The sequence below is a fragment of the Leptosomus discolor genome, unplaced genomic scaffold, assembly GCF_034619465.1.
Source record: "Leptosomus discolor isolate bLepDis1 unplaced genomic scaffold, bLepDis1.hap2 HAP2_SCAFFOLD_33, whole genome shotgun sequence".
NCBI lineage: Eukaryota > Metazoa > Chordata > Aves > Leptosomiformes > Leptosomidae > Leptosomus > Leptosomus discolor.
In genome coordinates, this window is record NW_028237861.1 from 2,417,963 (window position 1) to 2,438,313 (window position 20,351).

At 52.1% G+C, this 20,351-nt stretch overlaps 1 protein-coding gene across 1 annotated transcript; it reads right to left on the bottom strand.

Annotated features, from left to right (window-relative positions):
- Positions 1-1,991: 1,991 nt before the first annotated feature.
- On the bottom strand, positions 1,992-14,873 carry LOC147412579 (coiled-coil domain-containing protein 40-like). Its single transcript, XM_086481218.1, has 18 exons — positions 14,755-14,873; positions 13,402-13,570; positions 13,031-13,221; positions 12,425-12,508; positions 12,117-12,336; positions 11,128-11,282; positions 10,181-10,303; positions 9,657-9,778; positions 8,691-8,934; positions 8,401-8,583; positions 6,915-7,160; positions 5,957-6,170; positions 5,241-5,410; positions 5,025-5,116; positions 4,302-4,422; positions 3,450-3,638; positions 3,080-3,238; positions 1,992-2,318 (listed from the first exon to the last, which is right to left on the bottom strand). The coding sequence occupies exons 1-18, from the start codon at positions 14,851-14,853 to the stop codon at positions 2,073-2,075; spliced, it is 3,027 nt and encodes a 1,008-aa protein (XP_086337344.1). The 5' UTR covers positions 14,854-14,873; the 3' UTR covers positions 1,992-2,072.
- Positions 14,874-20,351: the final 5,478 nt, after the last annotated feature.

The following is a 20,351-nucleotide window of genomic DNA, read 5'->3' on the forward strand; positions in this document are numbered from 1 at the left end:
GCTCTTGGGGTCAGGGCCCAGGAAGACGTAGAAGTCCAGGATCCCGCCCGTCGTGCGCCAGGTCAGGGCCGGGCTGGGCTGCAGGAGCTCATCTGGCGAAGCACGAGCGCCGGAGGAACAAGCTGAGGATGGGGACGTGGGCCAAGCCCATGCCCAGCACCTCCGTGGGACTCACCCATCACGTTGCTGTTCAGCAGAAAGACGCCGTGAGCCAAACCGCTGTCCTCCATCACCAGGTAGAAAGGGTGGGAGCCGTAGAGGTTGACCTGGGGCTGGAGTAGAGCACAGCGCAGTGCGGGTGAGGCTCCGTTGGAGGCCCCAGCACAGCACCCACCCACCCACCTGCCTGCCACTGGCCAGAAGCACCGTCACGGCTCGGGGTGCAAAGCCAGGGCTTGCAGCCCCAGACACTGCCTGAGTCAGCAGAGCTCTGCCCCAAACAAGAGCCCTGGACCGTGTAAGGGAAAGCGGCTTCTGAGCCAAACAAGAGCCCCAGGGGGGACAAAGCCTGACTTGGGGACAACGGTCCCCCGGGCTTGCCCAGGGCTGAGGCCAGGTTCCAGAGCTCCACAGCCATGGATGCCTTTCCCCAGCCCCAAACAAGATGTCAGAGGTTGCAGGGCCACCCCCACAGGCGCAGATGAGCCACCTCCCTCTCCCTCAGCCCCGCTCCGTACCACAGGCGCCATATCCCGATTCCAGAGGGTGACCCTGGTCCACGCCGTGTCGAGGACCAGCGGCGTCTGGTGCTCCCCCAGCCCAGAAATGAAATGGGAGGGCAAAGAGGTGGAGATCTGCAGGAACTGGTCTGCGAAGAAGAGGGGCGCGACGGTGGTGTTCAGCCTGCCGGAGAGAAAGGGAGACTCCGGCAAACAGCCCCAGCGGTGCCCAGCAGCCGGGTTTCGACTGATCTCTGGGACTCCTGCTTCCCTTCCCAGGCACCGAACCACAGAGGGGCTCAAAGCAAAGCCCCCGCAGCCGCTGACCGCCACCCCGCTGCTGTCACCGCCATACCCTGCCGCATCCCTGCTCCGTCCCACGCACCGCTGGGGTTGGGGCCAGGACCCGCTTCCAGACCGAATCCCTTCGGGAAGGCTCGGGGCAGGACGGGCACTTACAGGACCTGGTTGATCTGCAGCCCGTAGAGCGGGGAGGCGGCTCGGCCGCTCGCCCGCGGCGTGGCCAGGGGCACCTCGTACCGCTGCTGGGCTGGGTCCCGCAGCTGCGGGGACAGAAGGGAGGGGGGGGATGTCAGCGGGGGGGTCCGGAGCACCGGGGCACCGGTCCCGGGGCCGGCTCGCACCGTGAAGCGGAGGTGGGTGGGGGTCTCCAGCGCCACGTCCAGCCGCAAGCTGCCCACGGCCCCCGGCAGGAAGCTGGCGGCGACGCGGCGGAGCCGGGTGGCGGAGCCGGTGGCGGTGGCCGTCAGGTTCTCCGCCTGGTAGCTCCGGTAGCCGCTGGGGAAGAAGCACCAGGGCGGGCCGGGGCTGGAGCCGGAGCCGGCGGGTGCGTAGCAGCAGCCCCGCTCCTCGCAGTCCGCCCGCGACAGCAGCCGCTCGGGGCCGCAGTCGAAGCGTTCGCCCGGGGGCACCTGGCAGCCGGCGGCCCCGGGGCTGCCCGCCGCGGCGGAGCCCAGCAGCGCCAGCAGCAGCAGCGCGGCCAGGAGCCCCGGCCCCGCCATGGCCCCGCCGGCCCGGCCCGGCCTCCCAGCAGGCGCGGCGGGACCGGCCTCACATCACGGAGGCGTCTGCGGGGCGGGACCGGCCCCGGGAGCGGGCGGGCGCCTTCCCCCGCCGGGGCCGGGGCCTTCCGCCTCCCGGAGCTGCAGGGAAAGGCGGTGAGAGAGGGGGGGCCCGGAGGGGAAGGGGGCGGCTGCCCCCAGCGCCCCAGGCCAGGGGGAGGGATGAAGCCACCCTTGTGCAGCCAAGGAAAGAAAAATCATTTGCACTGCTACAGCTTTGGTGACCACTACCTGCTACACAGACTTATTTTTTAGATATTTGTTTATTTACAAAGCCTGCAGGCTCCAGCAGAACAAGAGCTGAGGGTTACATGGATGGGGTTCGTGGCAGTCAGGCTTCCTGCGAGCCCAGCCTGGAGCCCAAGCACTGTCTGAGCCACTGGAGAGTCCGGTAGTGCTGGGGATGGTCCTGCTGGATCTGCTGGATGATGGCATCGATGGTCTGGAGCCGGTGGCGCAGTTTCTGGTGCTCATTTCTCCAGGCTTGCTCCGTGCGGCACAGGGGAGTGTACGTCCCTTCCTTCAGCGCCTGCAGGTGCTTCCGGCGAGTCTGGTAGGACACGATCTCCAAAAGGTTCTGAGGAAAGCAACAACAGAAATTGCTTTGACAGCAGGCCGCAGAGAGAAAAGCACTAAGAAAGGCAGGTGACTTTTGTCACCGGTACTGGAACCATCACATTCTGAAAGGGAAGGGCTTCTGAAGAGGGACAGGGCTATGAAGTCCCTCTTGTACCGGCAGAACAGCTGCTAACGCGTACAGCCAGAGAAGTGGTTAGGTTGGAAGAGACCTTTAAGATCATTGAGTCCAACCATGAACCTAACGCTGCCAAGTCCACCATTAAACCGTGTCCCTAAGCACCACATCTACACGTCAGCCAATAGGAAAAAAAAAAATAAAAATTAAATGTTCATCACAGAATTCCATAAACCAGAGAAATACCTGCATGCACAGGGCAACCCTCGCCAGGACAGAGTTTGACCAACTTACAACTTTTGCAGGAGGCCATTCAAGACCTTCAGCTGGCTCTCAAATCTGTAACATATGAGCAGCCAGAAAGTGCTCACAGAGGAGAGCTGTGACCGGGTATTTTCAAGACACAAACCATGTCCTGCAGGCTGATGTCTCCAGGTGAATGCTGCCTCGCTAAGAGTACAACTGCAGCCCCAATTCAGGACCCCCATGAGCCCTCAAGGTGTGCTCAGTTAACTTAAAGTGCCGCTAAAATGCCAAGCACACTCAGTTCAGGATGGTGGCGAGACAGGAGACGGGGAGCTGGCACCAGGAGAAAGCAGCCGGTCCCATTGGGCTTGCGAGCTCCAGGGAGCGGAGCCGCTCACCCGTCGCTTCCTGTTCCGACGAGCTTCTGCGTCTGCACCGAGGCCGTCGCACTCAGCCTCCAGCCTGCGCAGTTCTCGCTGCTTTTCTGAGAAGGCGGCACCGAGGGACGCCTGGGCGCTCTCCAGCTCCAGGAGGGTTGCGTTGCAGTCCTGAACGTTCTGGCAAACGGAAGAGAAGGAAAGGGCAGAGTGTGGTTCTTCGTCCAGCTGCACTCCCAGCCATCTCCCCAGAACTCTCCTGTGGGGTTTTTTAAGGAGCCTCCAAAGCCTGTCCCGTCTGTGTCCCGACACCCCGCGTGTCTGCGCTCAGCCCACCCTGGTGCTCCTTACAGCCTCGGTGAACTCCTGCAGCCCTGCTCTGCTCGCTCACCTTCTGGGCTTTGCTGATCTTCTTTCTCAGCTCCTGTTTCTTGCAGTGGAAGACGCTCTTGGGGACAAGCTTCTTGTCTCTTTTGTTCTGACCCTCTCCACGAAGCGCTATCACCTCTCTGCGAGAAACAGATGCCTCCATATCACGAATCATCTTCTCCTGCTGCTTCATCAGCTGGCCATAGCGGACCTGCCGTGTGTCAAGATATGAAATAGGCTGAAAGTAACAAATGTTCACAAACGGCACCGAACCGATCCTGTGCGGCACATCCCCTCCACATAAACCAGACATACGTGACACGTGAGCGTTGGCAAGCCAAATTTGCTCTAAACCCAAACCCGGCTTGCCCTGTGTGGATCTGGAAAGCAAAGGGCTGGATTATCAACTCGTCTAAAGTAATCTTCAAAAGGTTTCACTGGAACTCCTTAGCAATAGGAAAAGCAGAAGAGTAAAGTAACCTGGGAACAAAAGGGAAGAGTTGCTTTGCCAGAAGACAGAAGGCTTCCCTAACCAGTGATTAAGATGATGCAATATTTAGTCATCAACATTCCTTTGCTTATAAATTGGGGTCACGGCATAAGGTGGCAAACATATTATGTTTTAAATAGATTTCTCAGGTGTCTCTAGACTCTGCTGCAGCCCGTTACACGGCAGGCGCAAGGAAGGCACGAAGAGCACGCACGCTGGATGTATTTCATTCAGCCCAGCTGGAGGGTGTACGATTTCCAACATTGCTGTGGCCTGGCAATGCTGCTTCCCCAGCCCGTTTCTCATCTCCTGCCTTCAGCAACGCCGAAGCTGAATCCATCGTGTGCAGCTTCCCCTCCCCAGTGCTCCTCCCCCGGGGCTCACCTGCATCCTGTGAATCTCTGTTCTCATGGCGTGGATCTCGCCGTGCCCTGACTCAGACTCCACCGCCGCATGCATCTCTCTCGTCAGCTGGATCTTCTTCTCCCACAGCAGGATTTGATGCCTTCAGTGACAGAAAGGGAAAGCGGCACCTTTGTCAGTGCCCGAGAGGACGCTCGCTCCCTGTGCACGCGTGGCAGCACGCTCCCGAGCTCAGTCCTGAACATGGAGCTGAAGGTTCAGCAGAACCTGAGGGTTTGCACGTGGGACACGTAAAAGGGCAGCCAGGAGCAGCGTGGAACCAGACAGGGAGCTCCGCCATCCACAACGTGGCACGGTGGTGGCACGGTGACTAACAACAAGTGTGCCCAGGCTGCCGGGGGCTGGTGGACCCCAGTGAGCTGCCCAGCGCAGCACGCTCGCTCCGAGTTACTGGCGGAGGAGAGCGCAGGCAGAGTCACCCCATACAGATCTCAGCAACGTCCAGCACGAGCCTGCTGGAACTGTTAAAGCCGACATCCTCACGGCTCTCGCTGCTTGCAGAGACAGCTAAAGCACCTTTCAGCTTCTGCGCCCAAAAATCCATGAAACTCCTTTCATCTTCTCCGAGAAGGACAGAAGCACATTTGCTGTTGCAGGTTCAGTTCGATGAGCAGAGTGGAAAGGTGACATGGACACCTACATTCAAAGAGGGTGGCACAAAGCAAGAACCTCTCTGGTACCTACTCTGCTTCCACCAGGCTGTTTAGGACTCTTTCCTTCTCCTCAGTCAGCTGACTGTGCTTCTCCTGCATCTTAACCGACTCTTTTTCTGCTGCCTGGGTTTGGGAAGCATAACATTGTCAGACAACACAACGTGGTCAGACTAAGAAAGATTTACATGGTCACTGTCTGCCTCCGATCTGCACGGGAGGCTGAGACCTGGAAATGAGATGTCTGTACCTTGAGAGAGCGCACAAACTCGTTCTCGGTGATCGTGTTGCCATATTGCAGCTCCTCGAAGCTGCTGCTGTTCTTGTGGATCAACACATTCAGCTTTATCAAGTCATTGGACATGTTCCTCATGTGACGTTCAATGTCCTTCTGCTCTTTTGTTTCCTGCTGAATTTCATCTACAGGTGAACAGAAAAAAAAAAAAAAGTCTTAAAATTCCCACAAGCAGCAGGTGGAACACAGGCAAGGCGTGACAGACTGCCATCAGACCAGACAACGCTGCCTGCAGAGCCACCTGCGTCCCACGTACCCAGCCAAACCGTTTTTCCACAAGCCCAAAACCCAAATACGGTTTTGAAGGAGACTGCTGTGGAAAAGAGCTGGTTTGAGCCAAGGGAAGCGCCATCGTGGTGGGGACATTTACCCACCAACTACTTGCAAACGTTATTTAAGAAGTGTAGCACGTGACACGGCCACTTTGGTTCGGTTGTGCCCGTTAAGGCAGCGGGATCAGTCGGGACAGGGAATAACGCCAGGCAGAGCAGCAGAGGTGCCTGGCTCGTAGCCCCAGAGCAGTGCTGGGGCCGCCTGCGTTACTGCTCACACGGACGTAGGAGCACGGCGCATTCTCTGGTGAAGGTCTGGCTCACCCGTCCGTAAGCCCTCGCTCCCTTTTTCCTCCATTCACAGCTGAACGTTTTAAAAAGAGTTGGGGAATGACCTACTTTCCCTGCGCACTTTCTTCTGCTGCATTACTGTGATCCGTTTCTTTAACATATCCAGGGAGGCTACTTGTTCCTCCCGTTGGTGTGTTAACTTGACCAGCTCTTGCTGCTGACTGAGCCAGTGCTTTTGTAGCGTCATCACCTCAGAGTGATATTCTTCTATCTGCTTGGACAGCTTGTTGATCTCCATTTCCAGTGGCCCCAGTTCTTGACCCTGGATGAGGGCAAGGTTGGGGATTAATCAGGCAGAAGCTGCTGAAGCACTTTTTGCAGAAGGCCGGTCCAGCTGCTGAGATGCCTACCGAATACTTCCGCTATACTGTTACTTCCTTTGTGCCTCTATTTCCCAGGAGCTGGATGGGACCAATCATTCCTGACCTCACGGGAACAAATGCAAGGGAAGCCCGAACAGCTCTCAGGCTCTGGGGCGAGAGGGGCCTCCTAAGCTCCTACAACAGGCACATCTGGGTGTCCAAGAGTCTGCCACAGCACTCATTCTTGCATTGGGCTCTATAAAGGTCTTGCAGCTCACGGTGCCAGGGGCAGACCTGGGTATCAGCTGAATGGGGCCAAGCACCAAGTGATCTACATCACCCCGCCTGCTCCATTCGCCCCTTGTCAGTATTTGCAGGTTTTCTGATGAGACCCTAGTTACTCCCAGAGTATTGATGTCATTCAACGTTTTCATCGGGCGCAGACAACTCCCTGCAGAAATCTGTGCTGGGCACACCCTCATTTCACAATTCCCTCACGCCAGCTCCTCCCCCCCCCCCCCCGTGCACTAAGAGCTGTTTGACAGACGTAAACATTTACATTAACTAGTGCAGCTTTTAAACCTCTATACTGATGCCTGAAAGTTTTAACTACTCAGCACTTACACAGTTACATTTATCAGGGGCACCTGTGGTCACCACAAAGAATAAAATCAAGCCTGGGACTGAAATGGGAATGTACATACCCCCTGCCGCGCAAGAATCTTCTCCAACCTCTTGTTGTACTGGCTGAGCACCGCTTGCCTGTTCTCGGTCAGGAGACTGCACCTTGCAATCTCGCTTTCCCTGCAGCTGATCAGGTCACGGGTATTTTTTACTTCCTTGTCCAGCTGACAAAGTGTGTTTTGGAGAACTGTCAGCCTGCAGCTGGTATGAGTTGCATTCAGAATAACCTGGGCCACATCATTCTCAACCTTGGAAAAATGCAGCTCCTAGGAACGCCAACAGACAGAAAACAAATTACTGTCAGCAGCAGCAGCCCATTGATTTGGAACGCCCGCTTCCCGAGGCACAGGAGTCAGGGGATTTAGATTCTCCTCCCAGGTCTGTGCCACAAGCTGCGAGCCAGCCACTTACCCGCTCTGTACCTTTGTTTCTCCATCTCCTGACGGAGATACCAACATTTACCTCTGCCATAAGGCTGCTGAAGAGCATGAAGGAGCCCAAACATCCCAAAGCCTTTAAGAGGCCGCGCTCATCACCTCTGCAGTTACCTGCCCTGCCTGGGTGTCTCCAGCTGCCCGGCTCACCGGAGCAGGACATTCTCCACCACACCCGACAAACACGTCCCTCACCGAACCACCACCGCAGCAGCCAGAAAGGCGGGTGCCTGTTGAGCGCAGCGCGAATGCAGCCGGATGACTTCTGCTGCCCCCGCGCCGCCAGCAGCCACGACTCTCTGGCTACATCCAGCCGTGCACCGCAGGTGCTGATGGGAGACAACGCGAGTGTCCACTTGTTGGTGTGCCTGTGGGAAGGGGGCGGGGGGCCCCTCTCTCACAACGGAAGCCAGCCCTGGAACTCTTCCTCTTGCTCAAGATAATGCCCCCGATTTAAAAATCCCAGGGCCAGGCTGAAGTAACCCGCAGAAATACAGAGGTGTGGGTGCCTTGTTAGTGCCAGCCCACACAACTCAACACCACAAACACTACGCTGGATCTTCTAGTTTTTCTATCTGTTCCAGTTACACACTCCCAAAGAGAGCAACTGATCGTGCCACAAAGAACTGTGGGTCTGGTTCGATTGTTCCTTGGGCTGTAATCCTCACTCAGGAACGAGAGCAGGCCTGTATCGCATTCCATGATGCCGGACAGAGATACAGGTTAGTTCAATGTGGAGTACAGCAGTACTACACATCCACTGTCTTCCTCCAATACATAAGAACTGGTACTACTTTATGGTAAAAACTCCCAGAATTCATCGTTCTGTCCCATTTTTTAAGCAAAGAAAGAATAGTACATTATGTGTCAAGGCCTTTTTGGCCAAACCCTCTCGCGTACACCAGAATCCCGCACTAAGAGCACTGGAAGAACCAAACTGAAGTCACAAACTCAGCAGACCTTCAACTTCAGGTCTGAAAAGCAGAACGAAGGCGCGGACGAAACACACTTGAGAAACACCGCTCAGGGCGGTTTCCTTCCCCCGCCCTCCCAAACGGAAGAGATAACACACCAGGTCTGTTTTTCTCCTACGGAGCTTTGCAGCCAGCTGCGAGAAGTGCTTTGTGGCTTTGCTGGACACCATCTGGTCCTGAAGCTTTGCCATGATTTCGTTCTCCATCTGCACTTTGGCATCAGTTCCTTTCTCTATGTCCTTACTGACGGACAGCAACTGATTCAGACAAGCAGCTTGATCCTAAACGCAGGAAAGACAGGAGACAGGGTCACTACAACTGTTTGGGGAAGGGGATTAAACATCTGTGTCTGATTTGAAAGGTTCTTCTTCCAAGTAACTCTCCTCACCATCCTGGTCCTGTTGAGGGCCTGCTCTGTCTCGTGGAGAACGCGAGCGTAGGTGCCAGATTCCACCTTCAAGGCCTCCTGCCTGGAAAGGCACTGGGCAATCAGCTTCTTTGTCATGTTGGCATCGTTCTGTGAACGGCTCAGGATGGCGACAAGCAACTCATTCTTCTCCTCCTCCTTCCTGATTGACTTCCTACAGCCATGGATGTCCGTTTCTAGGGACTTGAGGTCATGTCTGTACTTGCTGGAGAGGCAAAGAGGATGGAAAATCACCACAGGGGTAGACTCACGCGCTGAACAGTCATCTACAAATTCCTCTTTTCAAACACGCTACTGCAGCGACAACAGACCAAGGAGGAAGATCTTTACAAAGGCCACCCTGCTGTGACAGTGCAGAGTCATCAGAAGATGGATGGAGACAGAAGACTGAAAAGCAAACGTACGTAGGAAAATTAATTCCCGCTTTCAGTCCTGTCCCCACCCCCCACTCTTACCAGGATGCCACCATAAAAGCACATTGCAGGGAATCAGCCAGGCTGACTCCAGAGCAAATAAGCGCTTCCTTTGGCAACAACAGGACGGTTTTCCTGATGATTTCTGAAGGCATCACAAAACCCTAACTGAGAGCGACAGGTAAAATCCCTCTTGAAGTCTAGCTCTTTGGATTGAGAGATGTTGCAAAGGTGAAGGAACTCTTCTAAAGGACTAAAATATGAACAGAAAAACTCTAAACAGTTTTAAAAACCCCACACATTTTGGGGGAGAGTTGTGTTTTGGATACAGAATAGTGACAAAGAACTGTGCTTCCTATCCTTTAACCTTACTACGTGCTTCAGAGCAGCAAACTTGTTCTGCTTGACATATCCTGCATGCGCAGCAATAAACTGGAGACGCACTGTCCCTTTCAGCATCCCTCTCGTCCAACCCGTGTGAGGTCTCTCCTGGGACTGTTCTCAGATACCGTACCTCAGCAGCGCTTGGGTGGCGATATAGGCCTCATCTCTCTGCTTCATTCCCGCCAAGCTGCTATTCCAGTGGTTCATCAGTCGCTTTTTCTCCATGTTAATAGCCTGAACCTCCATACAAGCCTGGGGGAGAGAGGATTTGTAGACAGGATAAATCTATACTAGGCTGGGAAACCAAATTCACGTTACAATGCCTTTTTTTGGTGTGTGTTCATAATACGCTGGGCAGGAACAGCTTCAGCTAACGTGCCTCTGGTTTATGGTCACCCCCGACCACAGAGCATAGGTCTGCAAGGAAAAAAATGCAGAGAGGGTGGAGGAGGAAGTGATTTATAGGCAATTCTTGAGGACAAAGGGAAAAACAAAACAAAACAAAACAAAACAAAAAAGTCTTCATTCCTCCAAACAGGAACTGATCATACAACTCTGTCCTACACTGTAGCTACCACGTGAGCATGAGCCAACGGGGTCGGTCCTTCCAGAGGGAAATATTAACCAGAAGCGAAAAAAAACACATTCTCCTACCTCATTTGCTGCTTGCCGAGTTACTTTTGTGTCCTCTGCCTGAGCCACAAACTGAGCTTCGAACAGAGCAATCTGTTCCTGCAGCTCGTAGGCTTTCCGGGTCAAGCGGTCTACCAGAAGATCCTAGAGAGGCAGAGCCAAACAGCTCAGGATGAGTAACATAATCTCAGGCTTAACCAACTAAATTCTACAGCAATAACTTGGGCTGAAAATGAATTCAGTTAGCTTTGATTCCTACTGAAACTCTTCCATTCCTATCCAAATGACTCCTGAATGCAGCAGTGACAATTTTGAAGAGAACAAAACCTTCTTTGCTGGTTTTTATCGTTCCACCCACAGTAGGAAATTGGTCCTTCAGATCTGAAGCAGCATTCATCCCTGCCAGCATGGGTTACATTGCGCCACCTCTCCAGCAGCTGGGAATCTTGATAATTTATGGTTTAAAATCCTTTGTTAAAAACCATCTAAACCCATTCCATCTCAACCGTTTGCCCACAATTCTGCATCAACAGTAATTAGTTGGTGTCCTGCTGCAAGCAGGAGGCAGCAGAGGGAGCTCCAGCACACCGACCGCTCAGTTCACCTTCCAAGTTCGCTCTTCCTTGGGACTCAGAGCAATTCTCCAGACTTCAACATACGATACTTCTTTGCTAAATATCTTTCTGCCCCCACACCCCCGTTGCCTGCGTGAAGAGTGATCACTACTGATTACTACTTCCTATTATAAGGCTCATAAAAAAATTCTGTTCAGTACATGCCACTATCTTGGTGGTGGGGATTCTTCTCATTTTCAATTATTTGGGGAAAATATCCCCACGCACCTTCCATGGTGTCTGTATATTCACTACAGCCTTCCTTCTGCCAAGGCAGCACGTCCTCCGAGACTCGCCGCTAGCCGTCACCTGAATTCATTTATTTATTTGAAAGAAGAGAGTTTTACTTGATACCTGTTTTTTCTTTTCCACGTCAGCTTGGGCCTTCTCCAGCTCAGCCCTCTTTGTCGACCGTTTCATTAGTAAAATATTATGGTGCATATGGGCCATGTTCTGCATGTAGAAGAGGGGCAAGGCCAGGTTTTCAAGCTGGATCTGCATTGCAGAGACTGGGGAGGCAGGGGGAAAAATATTTACAGGAAAGTATGTTTGTAAGACACACTTTAAACAGAGGTAAAAGGGAAAGAAACACAGAAGCACCCAAAGCTAAATTCGCACACTTACCAGCCAAATCAGCCCCCCTGAAATGTGAATTTGCATCAGCTTTGGAGTACAGCTCCACAAGCACAGCTAATATCTTGGTAAGCAATTCATTGCTTCCCAGCACTCAGAAGCCCAGGAGATCAAAGAAGGGGCGGCCTCAGGAGGCTGTGACTCCACTCCTCTGCCCCAAAACGGAACTGTCTCTTTCTCAGTCTGTTGAATGCTTCTCTATTTTTTTCAGCAACCTGCCAAACCTTTCTAGGCAGTTTATCCTACGCTGAGCTACCCTCGCCATCACAGTTGTTTCCCTGTCCCCTACCCACAGGCCTGCAGCACAACCAGCATGAGTCAAGTCCATTTCTTTGGCTGGGACGGGTTCCCACACGGATGGCACTCTCAGGCTCCCGGGTGCCCCTCACGACCCACGACCTTTGCGATCTCGTCACACCCTTACAGAGACACAGGCAAACGTAACAGAGCGACAGGATCTTCCTCCTTCTAAGTCACAGAGCAGCCCATCTGCCCGGAACAGTTTTAGTCCTAAAGACCTTCTCAGAAGTACAAGGTAGCCACACGGTCTTAGAAACAACCAGGAATACCTGTGAAAGGTTTCAGCGAGTGCCTTATTCCTGATCAATGTTACTGTATTTTTCAATCCAATGCTTGCCTTGGATTCAAATAAATCCCTTTCTCCACACAGTACTAGAGCCAGGAAACCTGGCAAGGGCTGCCTCGGTCACCTTTCTGGCGTTCATCGTGTGTGTTCTGACACATTTGCTTGTAAGTAAGCCTGAGGCCCCCCAGCTCCTCCTCCAGCTGCTGACGTGCTGTGGCCACCTGAGAACGGCGGTCGTGGCTCTTCTCCAGTTCCAGCTGCAGGCGGGCCAGCTGCTGCTGCGCTCCGTAAAGAACCAGCCCAAGCTCTTCCCTCTCTGCTTGCCCTTTCTTCGCTGCTGCCCTCTGCAAACACAAGAGGAAACCAGTTACCTGGCTTCAGCTCGGGCAGGGGTGGGCTGCTGCGGGACGGCAAAGTAAGAATGCCACGTACCAGTTCCTGAAGCTCTAGGCTCACTTTTTCCATCTGCTTAGTGAGGTGACTCTTCAGGGCAGCCTGGAATCTTCTCATCAGAGGCTGTCAAGAAGTATGACATTGATACAAGTCAACGTACTTGTGTAAAGAAATTATGAAGAAACCTTACTGCTACCCCCGCTGTTAAATAACACAGCGTATTTTCTGCCACAGACCCTTGCATTCTTACTTTAGCTACGCTCACTGTAACGAGTGAGAGGAGTTACATAGTGGCTATTTGTTGACAGCAGAAAGCCACTACTGAGGATATCTGAAAGTCAGAAACACATCAGAAGAGCTGCCTCTGAGAGCCCATCCCCTCGCTCTTGCTGACAGTACTTCTCTTTCAGGAGCACTGAGGAGTACCAGATTTACCCACTACACGGCTCCCTCCTGAGCCTCCCGTTTGGGGTTAACCCTGAGGGAGCAGACACGCTCAGGAGTCAGTACTTCTGCAAAAGCCTGTTTTAAACACGTGGTTTCAGCCTATGGCTGAGCCGCTGCTGACAATCTACCTTGTGTATTTCATACAAATAAAAACAGCAGGTCTGCGAAGAAGAACGACAAGATTTGAGGACTTCTCACATGTTCTAGATCCAAGACAACCAGCTCTGTTTCTTCTACGGTTTCTTCACTTCTTCCACTCATTTTGTGCCCCTCAGCTCCACGCTGCTGGCATGCCTGTTCCCGCCTTTGGTCACCATGCTCACTGGTGAGCTGATCCAACTGCTCAAAGGCAGTCTCTGAGCAGAGAGAAATGGGTTCTCCAATGTCACCTGGACCCCACCCCCCAAGAAAAAAAAAAAAAAAAAAGAGAAGAAGACAAAGAAAATGCTTAGATTTCAAAGCGTTGTGCCTCCAGTTGGACTAACAATGACGAGAAAGGGAGAAAACTAGAAACTGCGCTTGACAGGTGGTATGGAGTGTTGTACTGTTAGCAAGGGACTGAAGGATACCTGACTCTGTGCAGCTGTTCCGCTCCGCTGACCACGCAGACACCTGCTGAGGAGCTCCTGAAGGAAGGGGAGGGTTTTCTCTCTCGGTTACTGGCTGCTCCATGTCACTCAACGCAGGAGGACAACTGTCTAATTCGACTTTGTCCAAGAAAGTCTCAGGGGATTTTTCCTGAAACGTAAAATCCACCACCTGAAACAGCTTTTCAGTCTGCCCTGACAATCTGCTTATTTCTGTCATCGCGAGACAAGAACGATGCAGACACAGAATAGGCAAGAGGGCCTTGTTCTAAACTCAGCCCACAGATACACTGGCAAAGCTGTGCCTCTGCCAATCAAAAAACCACCTTTACCCACATGCAGCACAACAGAGGAACCTCTCCAGCTCTGTCACAGCTTTTGTAGACTTTGTGCCTGACCAGTTAGCTTCTCTCTGTTCAGTTCTGGTCGGGTTTGTGTTGGCAGCAACAAAACCGCCCCAGGAGAATTTGAAGTTACAAATACCGGCCATGCCTTCTGTGAATAAGATTGTGTGTGTTGTTAGTGTCTCACCTCTGCAGAACTAACAAACAGCTCTGTAGCTCCTCTTTCTGCTGGGGGAAATGTCTCTTTTTGGTCCTGCAGAGGAACGGACCCTTCTTCTTCACTGTCGCTCCCATTCTCCGCCTCTACTGCCTAGCACACACACAGGCAAAAAGCAGAATAGCAGCGTTACAGCAGGTTGTGCATTTGGTTTAATGCTCATGCTACGGTGCTGTAACAACTGCTTTTTGTCATGGGAGTTTAATTTTGAAGTTTAATCTCGTTCACAAAAACAGTCACCCAGGCAGCATGAAGACGGTAAAGATCCTGACAAAAATTCTACACACCACTTTTAATTTCAGATGTGTCTCTGGCTCACGTCTATTTTTTAAAAAAATGCCCTTAGGGATTTTAGTCCTCCAGCTGGTGCTACACGTAGCCAAACTATTATCTTCTTTTTAAAGAGACACTGTTTTATCCCGTACCATCATTTGCCAAATTCAAATATCGTGCAGTACCAACAGACAAAGAAAACTTATCACCACCAACCTCGAACACAGCCCCCATACGTGTGTCTGTGAGATGGGGGCAACCTCCCGTTTAACATGCCTACAGCCATCTGGGAGCTGAGTGAGAAGCACGTGCTTCAGGACGCTGCTGACACACAGAACTACAACTACATTTAACTTTGTTTTTTTAATAGGCAGGGCAAGACTTCAACAACCGCTCCCTTGTTTTACTTCTCCCTATTGAAACTGCTTCCATGAAGCCATCACTCTGCAAGGAGAGCGTAGGAACGTCATGCTGCCCCGCGAACGTTCTGAAGGAAATCACCTCCACAGCAAGAGGCGACGGAACTCGGACGATATCCCGCGCAGCGGAGCCGGATTCCACCCCAGAGCCCTCTGCTGCGCCACCGGCGGCCTCCTCCATATTGCTGGGCTGGGGATGGCCTGTGCCTGCAACCAGAGCGGAGGGAAGAGTGAGAACCAGCCCGGCTCCCCGGGGCCTGCCAGCTGCAGGCCGCCGCGGGGCTGGGCACGGGCACCCGCGGGGCCGGGGAGGCCGGGCAGCCGAGGGCCGGGCGGTTCAAGGCCCGGCCGCGGCCCAGCCCCGCACTCACCCGCCGCCGTCTGCGCCATGTTCCCGTGTTCCCGTTGCCAGGCGACGCAGCAACACCCGGTCACGTGAGCGCTCCGGGCCGCACCACCTCAGCCCGTGGAGGGGGGGGGGGGGGGAACGCGGGCCGCACCACCTCGGCTCGTGGAGATGGGGGGGGCTGTGGGGGGGGCGCTCGGCCCGCACTACCTCAGCCCGCCGGGCCCGGGGGGGGCCCGCGGCGTCCCGGCCGCCCTGGCGGCGCCAGCCCCGGTGCGGGGCAGCAGGTAACGGCGCCGAGGGCTGGAGTCCGGGCGGGGGGAGCTGCGGGGACGAGGCACCCGGGACGCTGCCCAGCACCCCGGGGATGCATCCATTTTCTTTTATCCCGCTCTTTGTCTTCCCTTCCCACCGGAGCCCCGAGGCGCTCGGTGTGCTGCCGGCTGGGGGCTGGCGGAATGCGAAAGAGTTCATTTTAACTTTATTTTCGGCTGTTCTGGGCTGGCTCCCTAAAGCTTGGGGTGTATTTAGGATTGCCTTCCTTTTGGGGAGGGGGTCCTCTCTCAAATTGCCCCAGTATCTACCTCTTCCTTTGCTGTTATCAGCAGAGACCTGAAGGTGGATGGTCGGTGTAATAAGTAACATATTGTGCTTTGCTCATTAAACCTGTATGGGAAGGTATGGAGGGAAGATTTATGTGCCCCCAAGGCTTGATAGCCCAACCGAAGGACATCCGGCAAAGTAAACAAGACCCGCAGCTGAGGGGGTTGAGTAGTCACATTCTTGCATAAGTTCACCCACAGGGCAACGAGGAAGACCTTCAGCCTTCATCCTTACGACCACCAGGAGGCAGAGAAAGACCCCCCAGCAACAGAAGGAACATGCGCAGAGTATCGCCCTGATTGCGACATCGCGAATGCAGGAAATGAGGCTGTATATAATGTGCTTACACGAGGCGGGAAGGCGCGAGCCGTTGGTGGAGCGCAGACTCCCCGGCCGCCCAGCGCTGCCTTTGCTCTTGTTCGCTTGCTAATATAATAAAATTCGCATTGGATTTTGACACTGTAAATTGTCCGTGTCTCTACCTATCACAATTTGGTGCCGTGACTCGGATCGCGACTAGATTGTGGCCTGCAGCTGCATTGGGGAGGCGCCCCGCCATCCGGCGGCCCCTGCAGCCCTCAGGTCGCTTCTGTCTCGACCGACGAACCTAAATTGAACACTGAGCAAAGGAGAACCGGTAACCCTGTAATCTTTGTGCACGAAGCTCCGAACGAAGACGCAGGACGCGTGAGTATAGGCCGGGAATCCGTTCGGTTTGGGTTGGGTATCCTGGGGCACGGTGTATGAGACGTCCTGCCAGGGCGAAGTGAGTGCGGACCCTCTAGTAGTGCGTTTCTCGTAGCCCGCGAGGGAGCGAGCCACAAACGAGGGGAGCGGTTGGGGTGTGTGTGTGAGTGCCTCAGAAGATGGGACAAAGGAAAAGCAAGCCCTTTGAGCCCATGGGAGAGGGGCCCCATGTGAAATTGCCCCAAATACCGCCCGATAGTCCCCTAGGGCTGATGTTGAAACACTGGGATAACTTTCCCTCTAGGCAGGGAAAGGATAAGGTAAAAATGATCCATTATTGCATAGAGGTCTGGGGCGGAAAACAGATTCGAGGAGACCATCTGTATTGGCCTGTTTTTGGATCATTTGAGGATTGGATAGGTCAGGCGCTAAACATTTATGTTAACTCAAAGGAACCATTTAATTTGGAAGAAAGTGAATATGCCAGTCTGTGGATGGTGGCCGACACTAGGGTAAATTTATACCCTTTAAAAGAAAAGGGGGGTGACTACCGAGGGAGGAAGAATAGAGAGGAAGAATTAATAAAGCTTTCAAGGAATATCAAGAAGCAGATGAGTCGCCCACTAAATGGTTAGAGAGACTACGAAAGAGTCTCCAAATGTATTCCAGTCTGAATGTAGACACTCAGGAGGGGCAGGCCCTGCTGAAAATGCAATTTGTAGCAAACGCATGGGAAGATATTAAAAGAAAAACTGAGAAGATAGATGATTGGCAGAACAGAGGTTTGGACGGGCTATTGAGGGAGGCACAGAAGGTGTTTGTCAGAAGGAAAGACGAGAGGTTTAAGAAGCAGGCAAAGGTGATGGTAGCAGTGGCTCGGGAAGGACAATGTGGAGGTGGGATTAGATCGACTCACAAAACGGACCCAAGACCCGGGGTGGAAGGAACAAGGAGAAAGGACGTAGGGTGTTATTATTGTGGGAGGAAGGGTCATATGAGAAGGGAATGCAGAAAGCGGCTGCAGGATGAGAAAATATTCAAGGAGGATTAGGGGTGTCAGGGGCTCTATTTGCTGGGGGCTAGACGTAAGACCGAGCCCTTGATAAAAATTAAAGTAAGTCCCCAGCAACAGGAAATCAAGTTCCTTGTGGACTCCGGGGCCGAGAGGTCCACAGTACAAGAGTTACCCCGGGGATGTCACTTGTCCCCGGAGACAATGCAAGTAATTGGAGCAAAAGGAGAGCCTTTCGGGGTTCCAGTAATAAAAGACGTTCTTTTTGAAATGGAATCTAAATTTGTGGTGGGATCCCTATTGTTGGTCCCAGAAGCAGATTATAACCTATTGGGACGAGATATGATCATCACACTGGGCATTAATTTGGAAGTTAAAAATAATGAGTTGCAAGTAAAATTATGTCCCCTTAGGAGTGAGGATGAAGTAAAAATTAACCCCGAGGTTTGGTACACTCCGGAGACAGTGGGCAAATTAGATATCCCACCCTTCACTGTAACTATCAAGGATCTGGAAATTCCAATAAAAATAAAACAATACCCAATCTCACGAGAAGGCAGGATGGGGTTGAAACCAGAGATTGAAAGATTAATTAAACCAAGGCTACTGGAACCATGCATGTCTCCCTTCAATACACCCATCTTACCCGTAAAGAAAATCGATGGGTCCTATAGATTAGTCCATGACCTACGGGAAATTAACAAAAGAACACTTGCAAGGTTCCCAGTTGTGGCAAATCCGTATATTTTACTGAGCCAGCTGGGACCTGAAAGTAAAGAGACCTTACTAACCCCATAGTGGGATATCCTGTTTTACTTACTACAGAAACCTCCATACGAACAGCTGAAAGAGGGTGGACTCACGCCAGCCGAATCAAAGGACCCGTAAAGAATCAACAGTGGCAAGTGACCAGTGTACCCGGGGACCTAAAAATAAAATTTCAAAGGACCTGAATGAACACCTTTAAAATTGAATATAGTGAGAATCCAATTCTGATTGAAGATGGGCACGTAGATGCTGAAATCAAGTGTGGTATATTAACTGTTACCCATTCGTGTGCTTTGTGCGTAAGGTGTGTCGGGAACGGTGGTGGGCCCATTGCCGAAACGGCAGACCCCAAAGAGTGTCTGCCGGATCTGCTGGGAGTGGGAAAGGGAACTCACAGAATTGGCATTAAAATTAAAAGAATCACAGGGAGAGATTATTCTTGAATCAGAGGAATGGTGGGAGATATTTGCTAAAGGAATTCGGCCCGAAAATTATTGTTACCATTCGAATGAACCAATTCCTTTTGTCGCTGAAATAGTAAGAGGGCAGTGCCGGAAGTTCCTGAAAGGGGTGAAGTGCAACGCACCCCAAGTTAAAGATACCAACTGGAGTTCATACATCCTGAGGCAAGCGGCTAAAGTAAGCCCGAGTCCTCCTGAAGAATACCCCTGCTGCCGAGAAGATGGTACCCCTCGTGGCTCGAAGCAACCGAGTCGATGAGCGAGGCAGAGGAGTAAAAAACTGTGGAGGAATGAACCCAACGATTGGGACCGTAAAGCAGTGCTTGAGATCCTGCCTCAAGGATGGTAGCGAAAAGGCGAAGCCCTGGAGTGCAAACGACAAAAATCGGGGACGGGTATCAAATCGGGGTAGGAATAAGCAATTGGTATATTACAAAAACCACCACTTTTCCCGATACGTATTTATAGGGGCAATCTGGGTAGTATTATGCATCCCTGTTTGTGAGCCGTACGCGCAGGAACCTTTTAAATGGACCCTGTTTAGATGGGAAGACCAAGCTGTAGTACAGACAAAAATAGTCTCTGGACCTCCCAGTTTTACTCCCACGTTGTGCCAACTCGTGCCAATATAACCATGCTTAAACCTAAAAGGGTTTTATTTTTGCCCTAGTTCAAATCCAGGAAGGACCTATTGTAATTCACCAGGACATTATTATTGCACATACTGGGGTTGTGAAACCATAGCATCGAACTGGGCTCCCAGGGGAGGGAATGACAAGTTTATTACAGTAACATGGGGACCAGTGGGATGTGCACCCCCTCAGCGTGATAGTTCTGGTGGTATACTATTGTCTGGAAATTGCCAGTTTGTATACATGAATATTTCTCAAGACCAGAACCCTACATGGTTTGTGGGAAAAACTTGGGGAATGCGTTATTGAGAACCGGGAACTGATAGAGGAGGACTGATACTAATAAAAAAAGAGACCATTCCAAATGATCCGGAACCAATTGGACCAAATCCCGTGCTCACACATGAACAAACTCTGGGACCCGCGAATGATACTGAAACTAGCAATGATACCCAGTTTACTGGTAATAATACTCACTCTGGTATAACTATCTCAGAAGAAGAAAACTTAGAAGGAAATACCCTATGGAAAGTGATGCAAGCTAGCTACCGAATACTAAATAAGACTAACCCGCAAATAACCAGCTCCTGCTGGCTATGTTATAGCATTAAATTGCCCTTTTACGAGGCTGTAGGAATTACATCCAAGGCTAGGCAGGTAAATGGGACAAACCCTGCACAATGTTTATGGAGAAAAAGGAAAGGATCAGGTCCAAGGTCTCACCTTGGAACAAGTAACGGGAAAAGGACGGTGCGTTGGGACAATTCCACCCACAAAACAACATTTGTGTAATGTAAGTATTTCACTCAAAAAGGAAGCTCCTGCGGATTGGTTAATACCAGCGGCAAACACAAAATGGGTGTGCTCAAGCATCGGAGTAACACCTTGCTTGAGCCTCCGAAATGTTAATAAAAGCAAAGATTATTGCATACAAGTAGCAATAATTCCAAAAATTGTATATCACTCAAATGAGTTTGTCTACAATTATCAAACCACCCCCGAGCACCATCTTGCTAGGAGGGAACCGTTTACAGCTCTGACCATAGCCGCTCTCCTTACAATTGGAGGAACCAGAGCGACCACAGGGATAACCTCTCTATTAATCAACAAGCTGAATTTAAGTCACTTAGAGTAGCAGTGGATGAGGATTTCAGCAGAATAGAAAAATCG

What these genes read in the sequence shown, in the direction of transcription:
- LOC147412579 (XM_086481218.1), bottom strand. Translation starts at nt 14,853, where the DNA reads ATGGAGGAGGCCGCCGGTGGCGCAGCAGAGGGCTCTGGGGTGGAATCC. An exon ending in GAAGAAAGTGCGCAGGGAAA is followed by an intron (nt 5,411 to 5,956) that starts GTAGGTCATTCC and finishes GTTCACCTGTAG; the next exon opens with ATGAAATTCAGCAGGAAACA. An exon ending in GTCGGAACAGGAAGCGACGG is followed by an intron (nt 2,319 to 3,079) that starts GTGAGCGGCTCC and finishes TGCTTTCCTCAG; the next exon opens with AACCTTTTGGAGATCGTGTC.